The sequence below is a fragment of the Alexandromys fortis genome, unplaced genomic scaffold (assembly GCF_014885135.2).
Source record: "Alexandromys fortis isolate MF-2015 unplaced genomic scaffold, M_Fortis_MF-2015_v1.1 scaffold_61, whole genome shotgun sequence".
Classification (NCBI taxonomy): Eukaryota; Metazoa; Chordata; class Mammalia; order Rodentia; family Cricetidae; genus Alexandromys; species Alexandromys fortis.
The window spans coordinates 415,464-443,240 of NW_026067962.1; the positions used below are offsets into that span (position 1 = coordinate 415,464).

At 39.9% G+C, this 27,777-nt stretch overlaps 1 protein-coding gene and 1 long non-coding RNA gene across 2 annotated transcripts; one reads left to right on the top strand and one right to left on the bottom strand.

Moving 5' to 3' along the window:
• Positions 1-1,066: 1,066 nt before the first annotated feature.
• Positions 1,067-9,022, bottom strand: LOC126508286 (uncharacterized). The gene is made up of 3 exons (XR_007593767.1): positions 3,842-9,022; positions 2,442-2,716; positions 1,067-2,187 (listed from the first exon to the last, which is right to left on the bottom strand). It is a non-coding gene; the product is annotated as an uncharacterized lncRNA (long non-coding RNA).
• Positions 2,920-27,777, top strand: Fam174a (family with sequence similarity 174 member A). Its single transcript, XM_050153436.1, has 2 exons — positions 2,920-3,489; positions 27,639-27,777. The coding sequence occupies exons 1-2, from the start codon at positions 3,053-3,055 to the stop codon at positions 27,775-27,777; spliced, it is 576 nt and encodes a 191-aa protein (XP_050009393.1). The 5' UTR covers positions 2,920-3,052.

Genomic DNA, 27,777 nt, shown 5'->3' on the forward strand with positions numbered 1-27,777 from the left:
CGGAGAGCTTTCCAGAATTGGAGGGACCTATACTGGACTCCATGGTTGGGACATTCAGAGTGACAATGACAAATGACACAACTCACTAGTTGAGGATGTCAGAACCCTCAGCCCTGACAGTTTCTGTTTTTCAGGCCTACACTCATTGAAATACCTGCCCATTAAAGTTCGACAGCATTCTGGAAGACTTCTGATGACCAAGGTGTTCTGTCCAGATCACGGAGACACCACACAAACAATGAGACTGAGCCGTGTATGTAAAAGCAAAGAGCCTTTATCCAAGTTTGAACTTGGACTCTCCGTGTGTCCAGTGCTTTGGCATGATCAGAGAGTCTCAAGCTCAGGTGGGGTGGGGTTTTTATCTTAGCAGAGTTTGGGTGAGAGATTTCTAAGTTTCAGGACCACTGACTGGCTGATATTTGCCTGAGGGTGTCCTTGTGAAAGGAGATGGGTGTGTGCTGGGCTAAGGGGCATCAGGTGTTCCTATCTACAAGGGTTGAAATGTTAGGTATTTCTTTTCGAATGTTAGGTACTTTCTCTCAGGTGGTCCATTTTTGGGTGATGCCTGGGTGGCCTCTGTTCAGCCTGTAATGACTGGGCCCTACCCAGGATTTATTGTTTCTTTCTCTGCACACTACTGAAAGTTTGTTGTTGTGACATCTCTTCCTTTGTTCCTCCTACAACTTATTTAACTCCAGTCGTGATGAAGATAAAAATGTTGGCAGGAAAAGACAATACAGAGGAAACCATTGTGCCCAATGTTGCAACACTAGGGAACAACACGTAAGACTGTCTCCCAGTGACTCAAAAGTAAGCTCAACAGCCTACTTAAAGCATCCAGAAAGGATGACTAATCCCAACAGACCTGCAGGTAAATGACAGTGTATCTGTACAAATCACAGCACAACAGCTCCAAGGGATTGTACCAATCACAGACCTCTTGTGGGCCAAGAAGGGGTTACGAAGTTCTTGACTCCTGGGAAAAGACCACAGACTCAATCCAATTATAATTAAAAAGGTTTATTTATTATTTTTTTTAGTGAATTCACAAGAACACCTTCAATATTTATGCAAGCAAGCAAAAACTGATCTGTTCTGCCAAGTTTACGTGGTTAAGGCCACTCAAAACAATCTTTGGGTATCTGTCTATTTAGTTAAAGAAGTCCAAAAAGCAATTAGTCATGCAGTAATGCTGTACATTTCTGGGTGAAGTCACAAGTGAGGGTTACTGGAAACTTACCTTCCAGGTAAGACAAATGGCTACTGAGTCTGAAGATGGGTGCTTAGCATAAAATGGAGTGTTTTTTCATTATGTTTTGTTTTTCTTCTTTTCAGCCACCACAAAGGAATTGCCTGAGGTCTCCGGTGAAAACGGCTGCAGAATTAAGTAGAATTCATCAATGCTAGTCTTGCTTCCTACTACTGCCTTTTCTGGAGCATGTCTTCAGTGGTCCTCTGTAGCTGCTGGAGTATCTTCAGAGTGATCTTGCTGAGGGCCAGTTCAAGGACTACACTGCACCTCCAGAACCTTAAACATCTATTGAAGGACCAGGAAGAGTACAGCCAAAAATCTAGGTTAGCCTGTTCAGTGACTCTGTTCCAGGAACTAGCTGACCATAAAGGTAGATTATAATCTTGAGAACAATCTTGAGAAACGGGGAGTTACCCCCTTGTAATTATCATTGGTATTTTCAGAATTTTCCAATGATGCCCTCCCTACCCCCTTTGGGTTATGGTTTCTTTCCTTAAATACTCCTTCTCCCAGCTACTGGGGTCGAACTCCTGTACCCCTGCGCTCTGGTTCCTGTCAGTAAACCTCATGTGATTGCAGCAAGGATGGTCTCTTATGAATTCTTGGGGGGTGGGGAGGTCATGTTATCCAGAGACTTGAGTCTCTCCACTCCGGGGGTCTTTCACTGTCTCTTGAAAACTACTCTTTTAAGAAAGACGTAAACATCTGTTTGTCATAAAGACTGAAAGAAATCTCAACAAAGAACCAAAAACGCTAACCACATTTACCATTACTGTGTAGTATTTAACAATATCTAACTACATTCATACTCAGTCCTTGCCCCACTGCCCCAGGAAAAAGTAGGTATTTGATTTATCTTACTGTTACTTAACGGGAAACTGAAGACAAAGACGGCATTATTTAAATGTAAGCAGATGAAAGTCCGACTTCAAGTTCTGTAAGATAAAATTGAGTGGGCAAGTCACGGGTCCACATATTTGATAAGTTAATACTCAAAGGGAAAGGCAGCTTTCTGTGTTCTACAAATCAAGGAGTCGTTTTGCAACTTGAGGCAAGAAACTTGCCCGGGTTAGAGTCCTATCCTACCGTAGAAACTAAGAAATATGGAGACTGTTCTCTTGCTGATTGCCTTTCAGAAGGATGACCGCAGGTCCCTGGAATCTAACAAGAGGGATTTACAAATGTTTACCTTTTAAAGTGAAAAAAGCTGAATTAACAACTGTACATTTTCTAAAGTAAAAGCTTCCAAGAAAAGTCGGCATCCTTTAAGCTTGAAAAAAACTCTCCTTGAAGTTTGTAGTCCTGATGAGGGAACTGGGACCAAAAGCATACTGATGAGAAGCAGTTTTGAAGTTTGGCAGCAGGGAACTTAATTTAATTTCCTTTCACTCGTGTGATGCACACGTCACACAATCCATTTTCATTCACCTTGCTCCGGTTACCCAACCTGGGCCAGCCAGTTCACTGAAAAAAAATGAAAGCAAAGTAAGCAAAGTTGGCCGGCCAGAAGGTCCCACTGCGGCGCGTGCGCAATCGGCTCGAGCCGCTGACGTCACTGAGTGCGGCCCGCCCCTCCATATTAGCAACCAGAGGCGTCCGTAGCAGCAGTGGCTGCGGAGATGTACGAACTTCCGGTTGTCCCGGCGAGCTCTCGTCGCCGCCGAAGCCGCCGCCGCCGTCTCTTTCACCCGCCACCCGCCGTGCGGGCTCTCGGCCGGTTCCGGTGCGCCCATGGTCGGCGCTGCGGACCGGGAGGCTGGCCCGGCGGCTGTGGCGTGCTGAGAGGGCGGCGTGGGGACGATGCGGGCCCCGCGCGGCTGCTCCCGGCCTGGCCACCTCCTGGCTCCGGCCTTCTTCCTGCTGTTGCTGTCCGCGCTGAACGGGTCCGGGGCGGCGCTGTCCACGGCGGACGGGGTGGCGCCAGTATCCGGGCCTCGCGAGTCCGGGCCGCGCACGCAGTCCCCGCTGCCTCCCGGCCCCACCGCTGCCCAGCCCCGGGGCCAAGCTCAGGGTGAAGCCGCCGGCCCTCGAGGCGCGGAAGGCCGCAATAGCAGCAGCCCCGGAGCGGGGCCTGAGGCGGATGGCCTCGGAGGGAAGGCCGCGGAAGGCTCGGCCGGTGGCAGCTTGGCTGCTGTGAGCCCCAACCCTGGCGAGAAGCCCATGACCCAGCGGGCCCTGACCGTGTTGGTGGTGGTGAGCGGCGCTGTGCTGGTGTACTTCGTGGTCAGGACCGTCAGGTGAGGCATAGCCTCGATCCCCACTCCCCTCCCCGACACACACACACTCACACACACACACACACTCACACACACACACACACAGTCACACACACACGTGCACTATGGCCTAGAGCCTGCGGACAGGTGACCTGCCCCTTGAAGCTGGGCGGAAGTTTGAGATCCGGGTTTGACTCCCTTCCCTGCCTCCAGTGTCAGAGACCTGGATTCCAGACCGTCTGGTTGGCTGTCTTAATGGCCCTTTCTACCTTACCTCCGTGACACAAGCTGACGCCTTTCATTTATAAATCAGTAACCCATCTCCAGCATCTCGTTCCCCCAGGCTTGCCGCTGCCATAAAAGACACCCTTACCTTGAAGTGGAAGAACTCCCATCCCCCGGAATTTTGATTGCACAGCTCTGCAGTTGGCGCAGCTAACTTGTCGACGGGTTGCCTGTTAGAGTGCAAGTCAAGTGTGAGTCAAGGTTCCACTGACAGTAGTTCAAAAGCGCCCGATGCGTGTTTCACTTTTATAAAACTTAGATGTCCCTCCTTGCTAGTTGTATTTCGTAGTCGGTGCCCTGAATCTTCCCCTAAGTTGCACTCAGTTAATTGGGTACCGCATCTCTGGAAAGGTGTCAGACAGAGCAAGACCCCCATCAGAGAGGGCCATCCACCAGAACAGCTGAGGAGAAGCTAATGGCGCAGATGGTATTTTGTGATATTTGCACTGGTTCATTGCTTTCCAAATTAGTTCACACTTTCCCCCTCATTACACACTATTATTATTTAATATATGTTGTTAAATCGTCAAAACAAAATTTCGTTTTTAGAAAAGTGTTTGTGAATGGAAAACCGACCTGACTTGATTAAAAAAGTGTTTGATTAAAAAGCTACGATGCTTTTGGCGATGTCATCCAAGGGATATTATTGAATTTGTTTTTATGACACATCTTAATATTTGGTTGCAGTGTCTAAAACTATTCGCCATATAATATATTATCGTGACGCGTATAAACTACAAAATATTTACTGGGAAGGTTTGAAATTCTGCACTGAAGCTGATATTAAGGAAATACCTCTTGTCAAGCTTTGTTGTATGTATAAAAATGAAGAAAAATCAGAAAAGGGTAATGAATTGCTCCCTTATCTTCCACGTTGATATGTATTTGAGGCTGGATTTTCTTTGTAGCAACTAACCAAATATTACAAATGATTGGATGCAGAAGCAAATTTAAAAATCTAGTGCTTTTCTTTCCTGTTTTTATTTTGTATATACAGTTTAGGCCAAATGTTAGATTTTGAAGAAAAACATTGTGCCACTCTTTTTTTCTATTTTTAGTTTTATGAACTGTTAACATTCTAAAACATTTAAATCAATATTTAATTTTTCTCAATTTTTATTGACAATTTAGATATTGTTCTGCGTAATCCACATGTATAGCTCTCTAAAGCCTGTAATAACTATTAAGAATGGAAAGGAGTCAAAGCATTTGAAAAACCTCTTGTAGAAGCAATGTTATTGAACTGAAAACTGTTGATTTAAAAAGTTCAGAAAATCCACGGCCGCTCTTGGTCACTGGGAAGTTAGACAATGTTGAAAAGGTATTAAAAGCTTGTGACTACCAAACTGAGATTGCTTGATGTTAAGAAATCTTAAAGGAAAATGAACTTATTTTTCGTTATATAATGTTACTTAATATTGTGTGTAATTCCTGTAGGGTACATAGAAAACATGGTAGAATGATAATTTGCTTGTTGCGTTTTCTCTTCCTTGTCGTTCCACCTTATTTCATTTATAATCTTACCTACACATGTTTACTGCCTTTGCTTTTCTATGTTCATTTCTGTTAAACTTGAGAGGACTCAGCCTTCTCCGGTTCTATTAGATGATTCGTAACATGTGTTATGAGAACAGCCAAATTCACAATTGGGACTGATCAAAACTGCATGGCAGCATCTAACACATAGTGTGGTCCAAGTTCTAAATTTAGTTGGTTGCCTTGCATCCAAGGCTTGATTGGTGCTGACAGAATCAGAGGATATCCAGAACTTACAGTCTTTACTTCCGACTATGCTTTTCATTCTCATTATGGTGGTTACTCATTTTGGCTCCTTTTCCAAAATATGTGTGACAGTGAACCAGAGTTGCTTGCTTGTGCCAAGGGAGAATACTCGCAGATCATTTCTTTAACTGATGATATTAGGTGAAACTGAATATTTTAATTGTAAAATTTTATTAAACTTTATGCAACTTCAAAAATGTTTTTTGACATACTCAGCATTGCAAAAATTTGGATAGAAATAACTTACACTGGCAGTCTAGAAATATTCCAAACAACGATTTTCTTTCTGTAGAGGAACTTGAATACATTACAGGAGTGCTGTAGGGGCAAAGTAGACTTCACAGGATGTATACAGCCTCTCTGAGAAAGTGCTCTTGCCTGTCTTATTCTTTACCCTGTGCCCATTACTGAACTGTGTAGCACTGTGCAGAGCGAATAAAGCACACTGTTGGTTTGTTGATGTGGGAGTGATTTCTTATTAATAAGGAAACTGCCTAGGCCCCTTGATAGGCCAACCCTTAGGTGGATGGAGTAAACAGAACAGAATGCTGGGAGAAAGAAGCTTAGTCGAGGAGTCGCCATGATTCTCCCATTCCAGACAGACGCAGGCTAAAATCTTTCCTGGTAAGCCAGCTCATGGGCTACATAGATTATTAGAAATGGGTTAGATTAATATGTAAGAGCTAGCCAATAAGAGGCTACAGATAACGAGCCAATGAATACAGTTTGTGTGTTATTATTTCGGGCATGAGCTAGCCAAGCGGCCGGGGTGTTGGGGACACAGCCCCGCCGCTCTTATTTCAACAAGGCAGTGTTTAAAAGAATACAGTTTCCGTGTAATTATTTCGGGCATAAGCTAGCCATGCGGGCGGCCGAGTGCCGGGGACGCAGCCCTGCCGCTCCTATCGCTACAGAGTGGCGCCCAACGTGGGGCTAAATCCACTTAAAAACCTGAGAAGGCTTAAAAATAAGGGAGAGAGAGTTTAACACAGAATTTTGCTGTTTGTTGGTGGGATGCTATAGAGAGATTTCCTGATTCGGGAACAGCAGCAGAAAAAATGCTGTGTCATTTTAAAGCACAGCTTCTTGGGGCTGTGCTGCCAGCGTGAACTCTGGCTTTAAAGCATTCCAATGGATTTTATGGGACTGGATGTTTGTGTTCCCACTTGGGATCAGAAGGAGAGTATTTCGGGGCATAAGCTAGCAGGCGGCCGGGGTGCCGGGGTCGCAGCCCCGCCACTCCCTCAACAGTTTGTGAATGAGCTTTAACTCATTCTTTATGTTGCTGACTAGGTAAGTGGTGAGAATTAGAAACTTAAAGGATAATTGCTATTTGCTGATAGAACAGAGAAATCATGAAGATCTCAATTACTACTAGGATTTCTTTCTTTTCTGTAGGACATTCTTTCTATACTAAGATGTATAAGGCCAGAAGCTACAATGGTCTGTAGCTTGTCACTTATATTTTAAATAAACGCTGATTGGCCAGTAGTGAGGCAGGAAGTATAGGCAGGGTGACTAGGCAGGAGGTAGAGGTGGGACAATGAGAATTCTGGAAAGAGGGAAGTTTAAGTCCGTAGTCGTGATCCAGACACAGAGCAAGCAAGATGTGACTGCCTTCACTGAAAGAGGTACCAAGCCACATGGCTAACATAGACAAGAATAATGGGCCAATTTAAGATTTAAAATTAATTAATAAGAAGCCTGAGATACTAGGCCAATCAGTTTATAACTGATGTAGACCTCTGTGTGATTCCTTTGGGACTGAATGACTGAAGAACCAGGTGGGACAGAAACCTCTGTCAACAGCCAGAAAACAATCATAGAGAGTTATTACAATTTTAAGCATTGTATATTGATTATATAAAAAATAGTTCCTATTATAAATTTATGATTAATTATTCTTACCTTAAAGCAGAGGTTTTTTTGCCGCCCTCCCCCCATGATGTGTGCGTGCGTGCGTGTGTGTGTGTGTGTGTGTTTTATTCAGTGTAATGCTTAACTTGTCCTTTTTTTTTTTAAGACCAGGTTTCTCTGTAGTAACTTGTCCTTCTTTAGGAAGGTCCTTGACTTCTCCAGTCTCAGAACTCTGAAACAGGGATAAAGAGCTCTTTGAAGTGGTGGTGATGAGTAGCAAATTTAGCTTTGATAGTCTTCATTCAGCCAGTCAGTATTTATTCAGCTGTCCTGAACTGGGCAATTGCAGTGTTGTTTTGAGATAAATCAACATTATTGTCCCTGTGGTACCGCCAGCCTAGAGGAGCACAGGGACATTCATCAAACAGTTACACAGATAATTAACAGTCACTCAAAGGCGCACTTAAGTACCCTCTCCTCAGTCTGTCCTCCTTGCTAGTAATCCTTCTTCACTTTCCATCCTGGCTTCTTTGGATGACAAGAACCATGTGTATGTACAATTATTGTACATCAATTAAAAGTAGAATTATAATAATTATGTGTCTTATTAATACTTAGTGTTTAGAAACTACATAGCATTAGTTTAGTTTAACCAGAACCTGTATTCTAAGCATAAAATGGAACTTTTTTCAAAGAATCTTGCTTTGTAACTAAAACACTCCTTTTGAGATCATTCTCTACCATGCATATAAACTAATTAATATCAATACTAATTGATGTATATCATATATAATGTCACATAATTTGAGTATATTTTCTAATTCTTGCAAAAATCTTCAAAGTAGCTGATGTTCATCTGAAGGTAGTTGAGGCTCAACGAGGTCAAGGGTTTGTCTGGAGCACATCTGTAGGACCTGCCCAAATCCAAGTCCACCTGAACCTAACATGGCCAGTGACTGTGTTGTCTGCTTTAACATATACCCCTTATTCAAGGTGATGCTGTACGTGAAGATGGCCTGTTCATTTCTGGGAAAATTAAGTGGGTAGCCATTCTTTGTAAAATATGATTTTTGGTGAACGTAAATTTCTAAGACTTTACAAATTGAAAAAGTAAGACAACCTTAATATTTGCTGATACTTATTACTGTTCTAAACTTTAAAATGGTGTAGTGCTATGTCAGTCCTACATCCCACCCTTCAAAGATTTTCTTGATTTGCTATATATAGTCAGAGAGTGGATGTATTTTAAAGTAACTACTACTGCTAGACATTGCCTTGTCTGCTTTACTTTGTCTTTTCCTTCCTTCTTTCCTTCCTTCCCTTCTTTCTTCTTTCTTTTGAGATAGAGTCTCACCATCTGACATTAGGTGGCCTATTTCTTGCTATGTAGAACAAGATAGCCTTAAACTCAGAAACATTCCTGCCTCTTTGCCAGAGCGCTGAAATTAAAGCTATGCGCTACCGTGTCCAGCTTGCTATCTGGTTTCTTAAGAGTTAGAGTTACTGTATGATTTTCACTACCAATTATAAAATTATGTCATTGATGAAAGTTCAGCTTAGACAGTGACAGAGACAGAAAGTTTGTAAAGCTGTTTCCATCCATTAGTAACTGCCATTAACTTAATAAGTATTGCTGAGTGCCTGTCAGTTCCAGCTCTTGTGATAAGAATCAGCAGCACATAAAGTTGGAAATGTGCACAATTTTAAAGAATCTGTTTATTTGTTCAGATGTCCTTTGAAAGTCTCATTTGTGCTCTGATTTGTCATCACTTAGACAAGAAATATATATATATATATTGAATATATAATATATAGAGAGATGAAAGTGCTTTGAAATAGAATTAGCAAGTATGACTCCTCAAGGAATTGTATTTTTTTGAGAGATGAAACTTTCCCAAATGTTTATGCATACTGTGAATAATACAGTGTATAATATATAAGCTGTGTGGCCTACTCTCCTGATGTCAAATAGGACCAGTGATGGTGATATTAGTGATATAGCCTGTCGGTCATCAGTGTGGAATGAAACACTGGAGAAAGCTAAGGAAAACTTGGGAAGGATGGATATTTTATTTAACACTCTTCATATAGGAAGGAGTACAGTGCTTGCACCTGAATATTTAGTAAAGTAAGTAGACGTGAGCTGTAAATACTCTACAAGGGAAAATCAGAGTTATTTCATTGAACATTTCAGCAGAAGTATCCTCTCTCAGCCTTCTCTCTCTACAAAACATGCACAAAGAAAAGCTGACCGAGTGCTAGCATTTACTAGAGTTTTGTGTTATCAAGAAGTCAAAGAGAAGAAAGGATTGAGGATTTGAGGAGCAGGCAGGGATCAGTGAAGACTAAAACAAGAAGGATACAAGACTAGCACTGCACAGAGGTCTCTGCTTCTATATTGCGGGAATACAACTTTCCGTTGGTTTTTGTTTTTTGTTTGTTTGCTTGCAATGCTTCTTTGCTTTCGTCCTTCAGCTCGGGAATTAAATGCTCATGGAAATATAAGTTCACTTGTTGCCAAGGATGATAGCAATCCTAATGGCCATTTTACCAGATGGTGATTTTTGTGGGGGAGATCATACCAATAAGGATATATGGAGTACTACAAGGAAGGTGAAATTCGCAGTCATCAGAAACAGTTGGTGCTCATCTTTATCTTTGCTTTAGGTTTGGGGAGGACTATTATTTTCTGTTTTATGTTACTGTTTTATTTTATAACCTAGCAATTTAAAGCTCCAATCTTTGGAATTGGCTCCAAAACATTGTATGATTTGACCAGTTAGCATAGGAGATAATGTAGCAGGACAGAGTCCAGCCCAGCACTCTGGGCTATTCAAATACACACCCCTCCTAGTCATAATTCTATAGAGAGGGTCCATTCTGAACAGTTCCCGTACAGTAATGGGCTATTTTGTGTTAATCTTCCTATGCTGGTTTCTTTTCTGTTGTCCTAGCCCAGATCTATTTCAGTGTGGCCTGTTGGGAAGTCAGCCCTCCTGCAGTGTATGTCTGCTTTCATGTGTGACTTTGATGGTGCGCTCACAGTCCATCTCAGGCTTGTGAATCAGGGAAGCGAACTGTTTCTACTTGCAAAGATTAGTCAAGGACTTACATATGTGTGGTACGGGTTCTGCCAGGTCACGGCTGTTTTGGTGGTGATGGTGGTTATTGTTTTTTTTTTTTTTCTCTCTTCTTAAGCATCATCTGTAAATCTCTTTTCTACTATAATTTAAGCATAAGCCGTACTTTTGAGAGTTTCTTTTTTTCAAGGCAATATTTTATTTTCATGTAGCCCAGACTGGCTTCAAATTCCTTACATAGCTGGGGCTGACCTTGATCACCTGATTTTCTCCATCTCCTGAGTAGAGAACTTACAGTTGTGTACTACAGTGCTAAACATTTTCAGCATTTCATTTCGTTTTTCAGTTGATTTTATTATTGTTGATGAGTTGTGTTTGTGTGTGTGTATGTGTGTGTGTGTGTGTGTGAGAGAGAGAGAGAGAGAGAGAGAGAGAGAGAGAGAGAGAGAGAGATGGAGTCTCATGTGGACCATGGCACACAAGAGGAGTTCAAAGGATAAATTTCAGGAATTATTTCTGTCTTCCTATGATAGGATCTGGGACAGGATTCAGGTTGTCAGGCTTTTAGGGGGAGTGATTTTATTCATTAAGGCATCCTGCTCTCTCTGAGTATTTTTAATGCAATACTGCTGCATTTAGTCAATATTTTTCTGTGTGTAGCTGAAAAGGGAAGACATTTTAATTTTTCTTAATGTTAATTCTAGGACTGTTTCCCTATCATCTTAACACAAGGGAAATTGATATTCCCTATGATGTCCTTTGGTTTTATCCACCCAAGACCCTGCTCTGTGACTTTAAGAATGGAGAGTGGGAGGAGCATTGCCTTAAGCATCAGCATGTATGCATTGCATTGGTGTGTAGGACACATTATTCGGGAACTATTTGAAGGAAGGCTGCAAGTGTGGATTATATTAAAACATAGCCAAGCAAGTTTATGAGCCACTTTTGAATTTATGTAAGTTAGTTCATGGTAAATTTGAGTGACTGTTAAACTTCTCAAATTGCTCTGCTTGTTGGGACCTCAAAGATAACAAGTTCTGTTTCTCCTCAAGAAGCCAGCTGTCCAGTCGAGGAGTCTCACTGCTGATTAGGGTACTAAGTTGAAGTCAGAAGAGTTTAGGAATGAAGAATCAAGCTCAGTGTTGGAGGAAACTGCCCTGGGATCTTACAGAGGCACTCACTGTTGTTAGCATTGACTGTTGTTAGCACTCCAGTGTTTGTCTGTAATTAACATGTGTCCTCTTCAGGTCCAACCCAGTCTGCTCTCAGCTGACCTTTACAGACGAGTATTTGGGTTACTGTTAGCAATCATAATTTTGCACATAGATGTCAGGGAGCACCCCCGCCCCTTGGCATGCAGGGAGATGGTTCATATGAGGTGGGATGAAACTCCAGTCAGTGCCATCTTCTCAGGCACTGGGTCAAAACTTCCAGAGTCTGGTGCTGTGTTCTATTCTTCTTACACATGTAGACACAATAAAATGTTGGGAAAAGGTTTCCATGTAACAATTATCACAACAAAGCTTTAGATATAGCTACATAAATACTCCCTAGTAAAGTCGCAAAGCATCTATGACTGTTGCAATAAGACTGAGTTCTATTGGCAAGATAAACAGAGCTAAGGAGGACTTAAGGAGGAAACAATTGTATAAGCATAAGAATGGAGTCTGTTGGTGAGGATGCAAAGACCTCTTTCAGAAGGATGCATTCTAGTCACTGATTGTCCAAGCTCAGGATCAGCCTACACAATGCTCAGGATATTGGAGGGTTTCAGGTGGAGGCTGGTTCCTAATAGAATAGCAAATTGAGAAGGAACATTTGAAGGTATGAGAAAGCACAGAATCTGAGAAAACAGGAAGAAGTACCTAACACTCACATGGTAGGAATAACAGAGGTAAGGCAGCAAGTGCTTTTGTACTGAAATATTCCCATTTGTCTATGGCCATAGTACCCTGCACATGCACGATCTCATCTGATACATCTTGTCCCCACATACTTAACCTCTTTCCATAGCCTGGCTTCTAACCACACCATCTCAGACATCTTTTCAGAGGACAGTTTATAAATACTTTGCCTTCCTTCTGTGTACTCCCTCTGTTCACTGTGAGCAGTGGATACAGCAGTTTATACTTTGGCTTCTGAAACACCACTTCTCAATTTTTCTTTTCTTTCTATTTATAGTCTCTTGTTTTTTTAAATGTGTTTCCTTCTTGATAAAATTTATTTTATGCTTTTGGTTTGTTCATTTGTTTATGTTTCTTTGAGGCAGGGTTACATGTGGTTCAGGCTGGTATCTAATTCAAAATATAGCTGAGGCACGCTTTGAATTCCTGTTCCTCCTGATTCCGCCTTTGCAGAGTTCTGATCTAGGCAGCTATGGACCACCGAACCTTTTTCCTGTTTTGATCACCATTCTTTTGCCTCGGAGAGCAGGTCTGTGAGTTCTAATGTCCCTTTCCAGATAATAGAATATGAATATTTGCAAGGGATAGTCTTACCTCTGCTAATATATTTCAGTGACATGTGAATCATTCCCTTAACCCTTTGCATCTTATTATCCGTGCTGCTCAATGATCCATCCAAGATTTGCTTTTAAATTGCCATTTCAACCCTATTAACAGTGTTGTGAGTTATAAGCTACCATATTCATCTAGCTTCTTACTAGATAGAGGATATAGTCTTACAAATTTCAAATTTGAAACCATCTTTCTGTTTTTGAGACAGTGTCTTCCTACTGTTAGAAATATTTCTAAAGAGGAGCCTCTCTGCTTGTGTAAAGAACTCCAAACCAAATTAGACCAAATCAAAAATGTTCACGTTTATTGAATGCAGCACTCTTGGGGGTCAGGAGCATGGTGGGGGAAAGACACAGAGGGAGGGCACACGCAAAACTTGAAACTATGTGTTCCTTTTTCTGGCACGAGCCTAAATAGCCTGTGGGAATGGTCCTGACCCTGGGGAGGGGTCAGCATTTGGTTTCTTGGAGATGGAGGCTGGCCCAAAGCAACTCCTGGGAGGGAGAGGGAGGTTGACGTGGAGCTTTTCACTCCATTGGTGCTCAACATTACATTTCAGACTCTTTGAACATAGGAGTGTTAGAGGGCTGAGGTCGCACTTTCAATCAAACACCCCAGAGTCCTTGGATATAGGGGTATTGGCTCAAGTCTGGCTCCTTTGGAGGGCATGGTACGATGTGGGAGAGGGAGAGCTGGGAGTTAGTGTGCTCAGACTCAGTGAGAGGTGTGGCTGGAGCAGCATCCAGTTTGCTGTCCTCCTGGATTCCTCAGGCAGCTGCTCTTTGAGGGAGATGAGAAAGCAGGTGGCTAGGAGAAAAAATATTGTTATTATTGGCTCTATGAAATGGGGCTAGCCATGGGATGAGGCAAAATAGCAGATAAAACCAGAATTTAGTTGGCAGGGTTCCTTAATCCAGTAGAGTTGGTACCAATGGTGAAGTCCCAGCAGCTGGTGCAGGTGTTGGCATTGTCTGGAAAGTGCTTTATAACTTGGTCCTGGCCCAGGCAGCAGGAGTGACCTGTAAAATATGCTTGAAATTGGCTGGGGTTAGCATAGCAGAACTTTTTCCTGGAACCTGTAAGAGAACTGGAACAGATTTACATCTTGGTGTCATAGCAAAAGGCTATTGCTTTACGTTAAGACAATTAAAGGAATTGGGAAACCTTGATTTTTTTTAAAAAAATATACCTGAAACCTGTTAGTCCAAGATTATGTAGCCTGTTAAAGAGGGACACTTGTCTGCATTTTAGCTGGAAACTTCATTAAATGTGATGGACGAAGTAATAAGTTAACAGTACCTAAGTTATTAAATGCCATTAGACAGATCTGGGAGGGATAAATGAGCAAAAATGAGACTTTTTTATTTTTTACTTTATTTTATTTTATTGCTACACAGGCAATCCCAAATCTTCTCTTTAGTCCTTGGAGAACACCAGTCATAGAAGCAGTGCTTGCCATTAGCTCCTGAGTATGAAAGACCCAAAGATTAGTCACAGTTCTGCCTCAGCTCATGAGTTTGTGAGTGACAGCATGCAGCACTATGCCCAGTTTCAACCATCATATTTTTGCCTGCCTATAATCTTAAGCTGAATAGTTTCCACTAGGTGACTGCAATCACATTCATAATTCCTCAGGCTAGGAACTAGACCCGCCTCTGGCTTGTTTACCATTTGCATCCAGTTATTTAGTTTCCGTTTACAAATGTCCCTTATGTAAAAAAGCCATGTATTTATTAGGGTTTCATAAATTTGTTCGCATAGATGCTGTCCTCATTTCTTTATCTACTCTAAATATGCCTTTTCAGTTTATCTTTCATCCTGAACAAATTATCCTCCTTCTAAAATGTAACTGTTATGTGTGCATGTGTGTTTATAGTTCTGGTGTGGCTCTCCTCTCTAGTCTGTTAGTCACTGTTGATGTGCAGCTAGAATGAATGCAGATTAAATGAGGTTTAATTACATCGTTAATTACATCACTGGTAGCGATAGAATCAGAACAGAAAAAAATTACTATTACATAAAATTCTGAGCAGCACACATCCACGGGGTTAGAGTTGTTCTTAGAAAATTTCAGCTATAGGTTTAAACTGTTTTCGAATTGCTTGAATAAACTCAACAGTTTACCTACCTATAATAATCTGGTTTTGCTGTTACATAAGTCACTTGTCAGAGCTTGAAGTTATTGATTGGAGACTATATAGAGTCACAGCTGCTTCTATCCATGTTTTAGTAGCTAGAATTAGGTATGGCCCTAACTATTTGAGGGCTAGAAAGTATATGTGTGTGTCAGGGAACAGGGCGCTATGTTCACATTTGGTGAACGTAGTTCTGTCCACCAAAGGCCGTGATGCTTCTGCACAACCACAACCCTGCAGGAAGCAACTTCAGTTCTACTTTGGACATTTCTTTTGAGTTTGACAACCTTGGTGTGAGAAATTGTGCTCCTCTCAAGATCATCATACGTTTCCCTGAGAGATTGCAGTGGTTTGTTTTTTGTTTCCATGGTACAAACCATGACTATAATTGGTCTTCCATTCACAGGAGTGTATAGAGAGAAAATGTTTTCTTTGGGATGAATAGGATTGTTTTGTGTTTTATGTATTTTTATATGCAATATGTAATATTTGGTGCATTAATATTAGTTCTGTGTGTGTGTGTGTGTGTGTGTATTAGTGTTAGGATCCCAGTATGTAAACTAGTTAGGAAAAGAAATGTTGTACTGTTTGGCCAGTGTTCATTGAAGTAAGAGTCTGAGGAACTTAGTAGAACTGTGTTCTTGATTTGATATAAATATAATGATAAAGATAGAATAGCTCAATGTATTAGAAGTGCTGTGCTAAGCTGAACAATATAAGACTGTCAAAAATTGATAGGATTTGTTTTATTCATTTTACTTTTGGATCAGCACTTCGACATTAAAATCTGCTGAGGAATCCCAATGAAGGTGTTCAGAGTAAAGGGCTGTGAACAGAACTGACCTGGTAGGTCTTGAAGAGAGTTAGGAGGATGTAGTCACTGATGGAATGTAGACGGCAGTGTCTCACAGACAAACTAAAGTACTCGGTACTTATTAGGAGGGTTTTGATACTCAGAAACAACATGCACAATTGACAGAGGCTGCATTGGAAAGACGTGTTTCAGCTTTGCTTTCCTGTTGTGGATATGAGCAGGCCCAAATTTGTTGTAGTGATTTTTATAAAATTATTATACAAAATTATCAAGAAGTCTTAATTTTTACTCTTTGTCTCTATAGGATGCATAATTTAGCCATATTCTTGTGTTTCCATATAGAAGACTCATGTAGAATTGGGAGCGACCTGAATGGAAGAAAGGAGACCTTTTTCTTTTTTTTAGTGGGGGGAGGCAGTCTTTAATAGAAAGCCCACAAGAGAGATTTCTTTCAATCTCATTTGTGTAAATTGTTTAATTTCCTCACCACTCAGAATGCCTTCAAAAGGAAATTGTTTTTGTGATTAGTTTATGACAATTGTTATGATCATTTTGTATTCTTTAGGGCTGGGTAGACTTCATTGCTCTCTAAGTAAAGTTGTGATTACAGTGTCTAAGAACACTCACTAATGAGAAAGATTCCATGCGGTCATAGAATGGAAGAGATGGGCTCATATGAGCCTTGTTGTTGTGCTTGGACTGTCAGTAGATGCTAGGGAGTGTGACTAACACAATTTACATTAACTGGAATTATCCATTCTAATATATTGTAAGAATATTGTTTTGAGCATCAAAAGGTGATTTGACCAATTAACTTTGTAACTTTGGTTAAGATAACTTGGGTGGTTATAGTATTATGATGATACTATATATGTATATGTACTATACATTAATGTTTAACATTTCTAGTTATGTACTCAAGCTGTTTGTGTGTGAATCTTATTTTAAAGATTATAGAGGGTAAGGCATATAAACTACATCGCTCATGTTTGCCACTTGTGTCTGCACACTAAATAGGAATTACTTTTATTGGGACTGTTTTGTTTTTCATTACAATTGTAATATAGTCTAGAAAATTTTACTATGTTTTCTAATTCCTGCACCATGTTTTAAGACTTTGTCATGTATTCTATTGATACTTAAAATATGTGGGATATGTACATAGATATGTATCATAAATACACAGAACATATTTCATGCCTGTATTATTTGGTCCTCCAACGTTTTATTTATTGATTATAACTATTTTGAGTCAATTTTAAGAACATATTTACTTAAACTGCAATATAATGAAGTTGAAATTTCAAAATACATTCTTCAGTATGGAAAATACTAGTAAACAATTTAAGATGTATATAATGATTAGAAAATGTATCTACTGCCAGATGGTGGTGACACACTTCTTTAATCCCAGCACTCGGGAGGCAGAGGCAGGCGGATCTCTGTGAGTTTGAGGCCAGCCTGGTCTACAAGAGCTAGCTCCAGGACAGACTCCAAAGCTACAGAGAAACCCTGTCTCGAAAAAAAAAAAAAAACCCAATAAATAAATAGATAAGCAAATAAATGAATGAATGAATAAATAAATAAATAAGAATGAAAATATCTCTACTTTGACCACACTAAATAAAAACTTAAAATATGAGATTAAAAAATAGTTCAATACTATGGCAACACTTGAATAGGAGTATTTGATGGAATTAATTGAGTAATAAATTATAATTCCTGAGGGGAATAATTTTGCTGAAATTACATATTGTATATTGGGTTAATATATGGCAACTTCTTTAATCATATTTTGTGGGATTTACTTAGAAATATGGAAAAGGAAAATGTTATTAGCTGAAGTAAACATGTGCATATGTGTAAATTAATATATATGTAAATTGTATACTTTCGAAATTAAATAACAAAATATGAATGAATATATATATATATAGTTAGAAAATAAATGCTCCAAATTTCTAATGTAAATTTTTATGTAATGTGTACATTATGTATAACATTAGAATTAAATACTTAATTTGTGTGATATTGCCTATGAAGTGATCATAACAATATAGTTTGGAAAACCTGGTGGTGGTGGTGGTGGTGGTGGTGGTGGTGGACACCTTTAATCCCAGCAAATGGAAGGCAGAGGCGGGTGAATCTCTATGAGTTCATGACCATCCTGGCCTATAGAGCTAATTCCAGGTCAGCTAGGACTGTTATACAAAGAAACCCTGTTTCAAAAACAAACAAACCAAAAACGACAACACCAAAAAAAAAAAAAAAAGAAAGAAAGGAAGGAAGGAAGGATGTAGTTTGATAGTGCTGGACAAAGGGTTGGCTAAGAGAAAAGGGGGGATTGTGGAAATCTGAAAGGATAATCGTAATACTGGTCAGATTTCAAGAGAATATGTCTGGTAGTCCTGGTTTTCAGATCAGACTTTAAGACTGGTTGGGAAGCAAATGCATGCTACAATTTTGGAATGGAGGTCAGAAAAATTACCAGTACTTGCATCTTCAATTCCCAGGACTAAACGAGAAGGCTAGACGTTCAGGGAAAATTAGTAGACTAATAAAGTTGATAGAGTATGCTTTCATTAGACACCATGGCAGGTGATATAGAAGAAGAATCTCAGTTCTTTATTAGGAATATACTCAGTAGGATCTTAGCATTATGGCATCCATGGAAAACATGGATAGCCCTATTTTCATTTTTAAACACATTGATTTATTTTTAAGACAGCATCTTCCCTGTCACAGGTTTGCTTTGTAGCTTGGAATGCCCTTGAAATTCTGACCCTCCTTCCTCCACTTCCTAGTGGTGAAGGTGAGTGCTGAAAGTGTTGCTGTGCATCACTACCTCAGATTTCATGTGATGCTGAGGATGGACCCAAGAACTTTGTTAATGGGAGGCAAGCAGCCTTCTAGCTGAGCTAGAATCCTACAATATGACCTGCTCTCCGTAGAAAGCATGGTTGTCTGGCTAAGTCTCCAGCTGCCTCAGGTCTAAGTCCATCTCAACAGTCATGACAGGATCATGGTTCTTAGGCCTTCTCTTAGTCAGTGCCTGAGTATAGCAGAGCATGAACATTCTGACAAACAGCAGACTCCTCAAATAGCTGGCCTTTGCTTATGGGCATAGCATTGACCAGTCAAGACTAAGTGGCCCGATGTCTCCATGCCTAGCCTTTCTTCCTTAGTTGTCAGAGGGTACCAAACTCTCAGAAGGAGCTCTGTGTATTGTACAGTTCACTCTTGTCTCTCATATGTTTTTCCCATGTCAGTGTTAGCATTCTGTATTAATTTGTGGCAGTTCTAACAGATTAATACAGAATGCAAATACTGACATGGGAAAAACATATGAGGGAATATATTGACTCAGTTACAGAGGCTGGAAACTCAAAAGTGTTAGTATTGACATGATTGGTTCATTCTAAGTGTTGTGAAGGAGGATCTTATTCTGCCCTTTCCGTTTACTAATAACTGTTTGTCTAATTTTCATACAACCCTATGGGAGCCATGGAGAGGAAAGTGGTGGTTTGAATAAGAATGGCCTCCATAGGCTCATATATTTGAGTGTTTGTTTCCTTGTTGGTGGTCCTTTAGGAAGGACTAAGAGGTCTGACCTTGTTGGAAGAAGTGTGCCAGTAAATGGTGTACTTTGAGTTTTCAAAAGCCCCACCTGGCCCATTGTCTTTGTTCTGCCTATTGATCAGGATGCAAGCTCTCAGTGACTGCTCCAGCTTTATTGCTGTCTACATCCTGCTCTGATGTAATGGATTTCCCTCTAAAATTGTAAGCAAGCCCCAGTTAAATGATTTCTTCTATAATAGTTGCCTTGGTCATGGTGTCCTCTTCACAGCAATAGAACAATAGCTAAGATAGTCTCCCATCCATTTAAAACACACACACACACACACACACACACACACACACACACACACACACACACACGAGAGCACCTTTGTTACCTGGTCCAACTTGAGTTTCTCTGTAAGGATCATAATACCAAAATAAAGCCACATTCTGCATTTCTTATAGTTATCTCCTCAAATCTAACTCAGGTTTAAAATTTGGAAGACATTGTTCAGTCTAGATATCATAATCATTATTTGTGTCTGTTTCTAGAAGAATTTCAACTGAAAACTGGCGTATTTGATTTGATGAGGTAAAATGAGAGCTTCCCAATTAGTCAAAGTTTTGATTATGTAGCACATCCAATTTTGAATTCATGAAGAAAATTGTAAAGAATTAACATTGTGGCTCACTAATGTTATTTGCTTATATTACTATTACCAAAAGTGCTTGAGATTAATTCTTGTTCACAAATTGCTTCATTAATTCTTGGTTATTTTTATGGTAAAGAAAGTAACGACAAAAAGTTTTATTTGTGAAATATATAAGTATATAAATATGTAGTTGTATATTTATATATTGAAATCTACTCTGCTTTCTGTCTAAGCACATAGCTGATTCATAAGTACGTGTATGTGTGCATGTGACTGATTTATATATCCCCCAGTCTAGTTAGGATGTATTATGAAACAAAGAAATTCCAATGGCTCTATTATTTTATACTTAATACATTCCTTGCACATATTCCATTAAAAGGAAATGAAAAGATCCAAATTTATGGATCAAATGAGGTGTTCACACTTTTGTAGAGTAGTAAAGTGACATGGAATTTTATTCTGTTGTGTTTATTTTATGTGGCATCTAACATTTTTACATAAAATTTTATCGTGCTTACTTTAGTACTTTTATTTTCATTCTATAAATAACCGATGCATATTATTGAAACAGAAAGTTCTGACTAAGCTGAATATGTTTAATGAAACGTTAAGGAATCTGTGTCTATGTTAAGACAGCCACTTGAATCACTTATGCTGTGATTAAATACAGCTGAATATAGATTACTGCTTCACTCTCTCCTGCCATTTCAGGTTTCTGTACCTTTCTATTGTTTTAGATAATATTTCTAATTTTATGAGAAACCAACAAAAAATATACATTCATGTTGCAGTATGTGTTTGTTATGCGTAATTGAAAAGTGTGCATATTAATAACCATGTATAATACTATTAACAGTTATATGTATGAGAGTAAAGACTAAATGTAGTAGATTTTAAACTCTCCTTTATGTTTTGATTGAAAAATAATATAAATAGTAAAAAAATAAAATAGCTTTTTACCTTAAATTTTTGTTTATTAAAATGAATATTTTGTATTTAGCATTTTAAGTAGTTCATTGGATCATCACAGTTTTTTAAAAATTTTGTTGGTTTTTGTTTTCCTTGAGAAATACCACTACATATAGCAGTGTTTATATAGGAGTTGATATTTTTATGAAATGTAGCTGTCATGACCATGTAGCCATCACTGCATATCACTAGAATAAGGAAAGACGTTTTGAGAGAAATAGCATTTCAAGTTGTTCTATTAATATAAGGCTTTTAAATTTTGTTTAATCATTTTATGAGTTAATACATATACTAAATGGGAAATTTATTTTAATCAGGATGTTCCTCACTTTTAATGTTTAGTACTTAACTATCCTGTCTCTATTTATGAAATGGGTTCTTGTTTTCAGGAGAGTTTTGACAGGTAATATCTAGATATGTCACTTAATGAATCTGTAGTGTAAATGATGGTGAGAATATGCCTAGAGAATACATAAACTGGAGCAAATGACAACATTCTGTGATCCGTGCAGGCAGGTGTTTATATCACACCCTGGAATGGGATATAATGTTAGATGGATACATTTTTCTGTTGGCTAAAGATTAAGAAACCATTCATTAGTGACGACTTTTGCTCTAGATAAAGGGTTAGCTGAGGTTAATCCAGGCTACTAATGTGTTACCCACTGGACGTACATGACCTGCGAGAATTTAGTTTATAACCCAAGATAACTTCACATGACATGAAGTTCCTCATTGACCGAAAGTCATTGACCAGGAAGTCATGTGATTTAGAAAACCCCCTGAAAGGCTTGCCTAAGAGAAGAGGCTCCATTAGAACAGTCAGTGTCCACAGCTTGTACTATGGAAGGCTTGACGCAGGGTGTACTCTTTCAAATCACAGGACGGCATGGGAAACATCACAGATATTTGAGGAGCATTTTAATCACCAGTCATTAAGGGAAAAGGGAACGGAACAGTGGTGAACTACTTTCCTTAACTTTATCTTCTTTCCAAAGTACCCTCTGCTGGGGCTGCTCCTCCTCTGCTGCGACCTCTCTCTCCCTGGCCCATCCCAGGGGCCTCCTCCACTCCCCCTCCCTTCCTTGGGGCCGCGGGATCACCCAGTTTAGCTGGGCGCTGGCTCGGGAGCTCTGGGCAGGGCAGATGGAGTTTCTCTGTTTTGGTGGCTGGCCTACAGACTGGTAGGCCTTGGTTGGTGAGGTCCCTGGCAAACGGGGAGCCTGGTCCTGTTCCTGAAGACTCTTCTGAGTGGTGAGAGGGATCTTGGCCCGCAGCGGGAGTCAGGAAATGGAGTGAGGGCATTTTGTAAGTGGGGCCCCTGGCCAGCAGGGAAACCTGATCCTGTTTTAAAAGACCCATTAGATAGCATTGATAGGAGGAGATGGGCAGGCGCCTAGGTGATGTGGGAGTGATTTCTTATTAATAAAGAAACTGCCTTGGCCCATTTTATTGGATAGAAAATTAGGTAGGCGGAGTAGACAGAGGAGAATGCTGGGAAAAAGAAGCTGTGTGAGGAGTCGCCATGGTTCTCCCGCTCCAGACAGACGCAGGTTAAGATCCTCCCTGGTAAGCCAGCTCGTGGGCTACACAGAATATTAGAAATGGGTTAGAACAATATGTAAGAGCTAGCCATAAGGAACTGGAACTATCCGGGCCAGGCAGTGTTTGAAAGAATACAGTTTCCGTGTAATTATTTCTGGGCATAAGCTAGCCATGCGGGCGGCCGGGTGCCGGGGACGCAGCCCTGCCGCCGCTCCTATTTCAACAGATGGCGCCCAGACGTGATGGCTAAATCCACTTAAAAACCTGAGAAGGCTTAAAAATAAGGGAGAGAGAGTTTAACACAGATTTTTGCTGTTTTGTTGGTGGCGTTCTGTAGAGAGATTCCTGATTCAGCAACAGCAAAAAAAAAAAAAAAAAGCCGCGTCATTTTAAAGCGCTGCTTCCTGGAGCTATGCTGCCAGCGTGAACTCTGGCTTTAAAGCATTTCAAGGCTTTTATGGGACTGGATGTTTGTGTTCCCGCTTGGGATCGGAGGAGAGTGCTCTGAGACTGTGCCGATGGCTCAGCGCTTCCCGCCTGCACCTGGGCAGACGGCAGAATCAGGCTTAGGCAGGCGGAAGAGCATGGCGGATTCCTGCCGCCATACAGAGACGCATTTTCAGACTGCGCAGTGCTCTGCGTGTCAGATTTGGCTGTAACTTGGATGAAAAGAGTTTCTGTGCTGCACACTCAGTCTCAGAGTTAAACTGCTGATTGCGGCTCCAATGTGGACTGCTGTGTGCCTGGAACTGTGGTGGCTCAGGGGCACCAAATGGCTCTGAGGCAGGAGCAGCTTGGCTCAGCTCTGCCATGCTGATCTGTGCTGGTCTCAGGCAGGAACTACCGTAATTACCTTAAAACCGTGCAGTTAAGGTTTAGACTGGGCAGGACACAGGCAGTACCGTATTACCTGTACATGGTGCAACTTAAGTTTTTAAGAACTGTTTAACATTTTAAGAAATGCTCCTGGATAGTGAAAAAATTACAGATTCACAATAAAACAGATTCAGACAGACCACTAAATGGATCACAATGTTGGATGAGTGTACGTAGGCTTGAGAGAGAAAAAAAAAATAGAGAGAGAAAGAATAAAGTTAATGCCCTTAAAAAAAAGGGGATAAAGTCTTTAAAGAGACAGAGTACAGATAGTTATAGATTAAGAGAAATAAAGTAAATATAAGCCACGTAAAAATGGAAAATTCACAGAGAGTCTGGATTATGTACATTGTGTTTTCTTTAAAATTTTTGACTGTGAAGGAGCTAAGTACAGAGAGACATTTCATTACATGGGCTGCCAAGCTAAACCAAAATGGATATAAGGGTATTATGATTTCAGAATTTGGGTCTAAGGATATGATGCTTTGGAGAGGGTCTTCTTTTGTTTTTGCAGAGGATGAGACCCTGTGGATTGCATCTATTCCGATTTGGTATGATAGACCACGCCCTCCTGAAAGGTTGCTGTGAATACCCTCAAAAAATTGCTTCGCTCAATTGCCAACTGAGATGAAACTAGCATACAGGTTATATCATGAACAACCTAATTAACGACGCCCCTATTCAGCAGGAAGCAGTTTGTAGAGAAAAAACTACGCCCATGTTCCCAAATATTGTTTATAAATGTTCTTTTACATTTAAAGGGGGATATGATATAGATATGAATAATTTGCATTGGTATGGATTTTATGGTCAATTTTGTTATATGTATATGTATTTTTGATCTTGATTAAGGTATTGTGATTGTGTAGTTCATTTAAAAATGTAATGTATAATTAGGAAATATAGGTTGTTAATGGATAATCATCGCTAATACTTAAGCTTGTAGTCATGTTAGTTAGATTTTCTAGATATATAGAGAGATATTTTAGTTAGATAGGCATTCTTCATATCTTTCAAAGGCTGCAGAATATGGCATTTAAGATATTTTAATAACTTAGGGTTTTTCATGACAATGAGACACATTTGCTCCTGGCAGCACCAATCTATTTCAAGAGGAAGATGGGCATCGAAGAGAATCCTTATGGAGTTTGATAGCCATTTGGGCAAGAAACTGCTCTTGCCTGGACTGTTGCATAAACTGGACACAGAGAACCCGCAGAGAGAGGACTGCTGAACTTGCCTAAAGGTGAGATGACCTTTTGGGGTTCCTGCTTCATGAAAGAGTCTGTGAGACATTCTGCAGGACACAGCAAAAAGTGACTGAACTGTCTTTGGAATTTCTTGCTTGATGAGAATGTCTGCTGGATACTATGGGCCTGTAGGCCGAAGATGGATGCCCCAACGGTACAGAGGAACTTTGGGTGACTGTCCAGGCAGCGAGATGTCTCTGTCATTTCTAGAGTTTTCTTATTTCTTGTTTGATAGGTAATATTATATCCTTCTGGAGTCTTTGATGGAGTTGAAGAATGGTTAGTTATAGTTTTCCTTAGTTATGATAAGAGATAAAATAGATATAAATATTGTAACTGTAATTCTTACTTGATAACTGTTTTGTTATATGTAATTTTACTATGTTAAAGTTAAAGCCTTTCTTTTTTGTTTAAACAGAAAAAGGGGAAATGATGTGGGAGTGATTTCTTATTAATAAAGAAACTGCCTTGGCCCATTTTATTGGATAGAAAATTAGGTAGGCGGAGTAGACAGAGGAGAATGCTGGGAAAAAGAAGCTGTGTGAGGAGTCGCCATGGTTCTCCCGCTCCAGACAGACGCAGGTTAAGATCCTCCCTGGTAAGCCAGCTCGTGGGCTACACAGAATATTAGAAATGGGTTAGAACAATATGTAAGAGCTAGCCATAAGGAACTGGAACTATCCGGGCCAGGCAGTGTTTGAAAGAATACAGTTTCCGTGTAATTATTTCTGGGCATAAGCTAGCCATGCGGGCGGCCGGGTGCCGGGGACGCAGCCCTGCCGCCGCTCCTAATTCCAACACCTAGGCAAGAATTCACCCAACAATCTGAAAAACAACATGAAAATACCAGAACCCAATGATCTTACAACAGAAGGACTTGAACACCCTAACACAAAAGAAGTGGAAAAAAATGACTTCATGAAAGCAATAGAGTACCTTAAACAACATCCAAAAGTAATGTTTTAATTTTTCTGTCAAGTGCTTTGATAAGTCTAAATTTAACCTTGATAAACAAGCTAAATTCCATCTGTGAGCAAATTTTTGTAAAGTTCTAGATACAGGATTTTTTTAAACAGTTATAAACAAAACAAAATACTAAGACAAAGATATGACAGAAATCATTCATATTGGCCCACAAAACCTAAATAACAGGAAAAATTTAGGATTCTCTTCTATGATATGTTTGAATGCATGCAGACATACATGTATTTGTGTATGTTGATTTATACATGCACTGTATGTTAGTTTAAACTTGCAATTTCTTACTATAAAATGCTTTATTCTTCACTCTGTCCTGTTCTTCCTAGTTAAACTACTGGGTTTTATAATGATTAAATATGTGATGTTAAATCCTGTACTGAAACCAATTTCTTAGTCCATCACCTTTAGTTAGATATTAAAGATAAGTCAAGAATGACTTTTAGAAATTTATTTTTCTCCATAGTTATATCTTATAAATTTTGATTGCTGAGAATAGATTATTTTATAATCAAAAGCTAATACAGTGTTTATTGGTTAATACAGTTCAAACATCGATTTGATATATTTTTGTGTAAATCTGTGGGCACTTTGTCTTTCTGGATTCCCAGGGTCCCTTTTGAAAACGCTCTTATTACTCTGCCATTGGTGCTGAAGTGAATATTCTAAATATCAATTAACATTATTATCTTAAGCTGAGGAAATTAGTGTTTTAAGTAAAAGAGATTTCATTTGTGATCACTTGCTGAAATATTTTATTTTGTTTCTAATCTCCAAAAAGTTCCTCTGGAGGACTGCCTACTACATATAGTGTTGAAGCTTTTGCATTGGAATCGACCTGGGCTTTGAATACAAGTTCATAGTTTCAGATCAGTGAGTCAGAAATCACCAGCTTGGTGACTCCTGGTCTCTACTGACATTTTGGTTTAATTGTGGCCCTAGTATGATCATTTTAAAAATCCTGGGTGATTCTGATGGGTAGTCCAGGTTCTGAGCCATTAATCTAAATTTGAGTGTATGTCTAGAACCTTCTGTTATCTAAATCTAATTCTTCATCGTAGCAGCAATGCTTAATCGTGTCTCAATAAGAATGCATCAAGGCCTTGAGGTAAAGGCTGGATTGAAGGCTTCAGGAAATTTTATTTGTTTGATTTTTTTTTTGTTTGTTTGTTGGTTTTTTGTTTGTTTTTTGAGACAGGGTTTCTCTGTAGCTTTGGTGCCCATCCCGGAACTAGCTCTTGTAGACCAGGCTGGCCTCGAACTCCCAGAGATCAGCCTGCCTCTGCCTCCCAAGTCCTGGGATTAAAGGTGTGCCCGACCACCGCCCAGCCTTTTGTTTGTTTGTTTTTGTTTGGGAAATTTTAATATCTGACGTAAGGCTTAGGAATTATCTTTCAGGACTGGACAGAGGGCTCAGCAGTTAAAGCACTGCTGCTCTTCCACGGGACCTTGAGTTCAGTTCCCAGCACCCACATGGGGCACCTCTGAACCAGCAGTAACTACAGCTGCAAGGCTGTGACATCCTCATCCTTCTGGCCTACGTGGGCATCCACATGAGTTTCATTCACTCACATATCCATAAATAAAAATAATGTGTGATCTCTCAACTTCAGTTAACAGAGGGTGAAAAGAGTAGACAGGAGCAATGTTGCCATACAGATATATCGGAATAGATTTATTTAATGAACTACCTATGATCTTTGGTGCTAAATTGATTGTTTTTATACTCCTGATTGTAATCATTTTTGTACTGAGTGTGTGCTTAGGAGGAAACATGGACTAATTTCTTTAATTTACAACTACATTTGAGGTGATGATTAGGCTATATTAAAATAATTATATTAATTTATTTGTTCTTTTTAATAGAATGAGAAGAAGAAACCGTAAAACTAGGAGATATGGAGTTTTGGACACTAACATAGAAAACATGGAATTGACACCTTTAGAACAAGATGATGAGGATGATGACAACACATTGTTTGATGCCAATCATCCTCGAAGGTAA

Excerpts from the sequence above, each read along its gene's own strand:
- Fam174a (XM_050153436.1), top strand. The coding sequence starts at position 3,053 with ATGCGGGCCCCGCGCGGCTGCTCCCGGCCTGGCCACCTCCTGGCTCCG. Across the intron at positions 3,490-27,638 it reads TTCGTGGTCAGGACCGTCAG|AATGAGAAGAAGAAACCGTA; the intron begins GTGAGGCATAGC and ends TCTTTTTAATAG.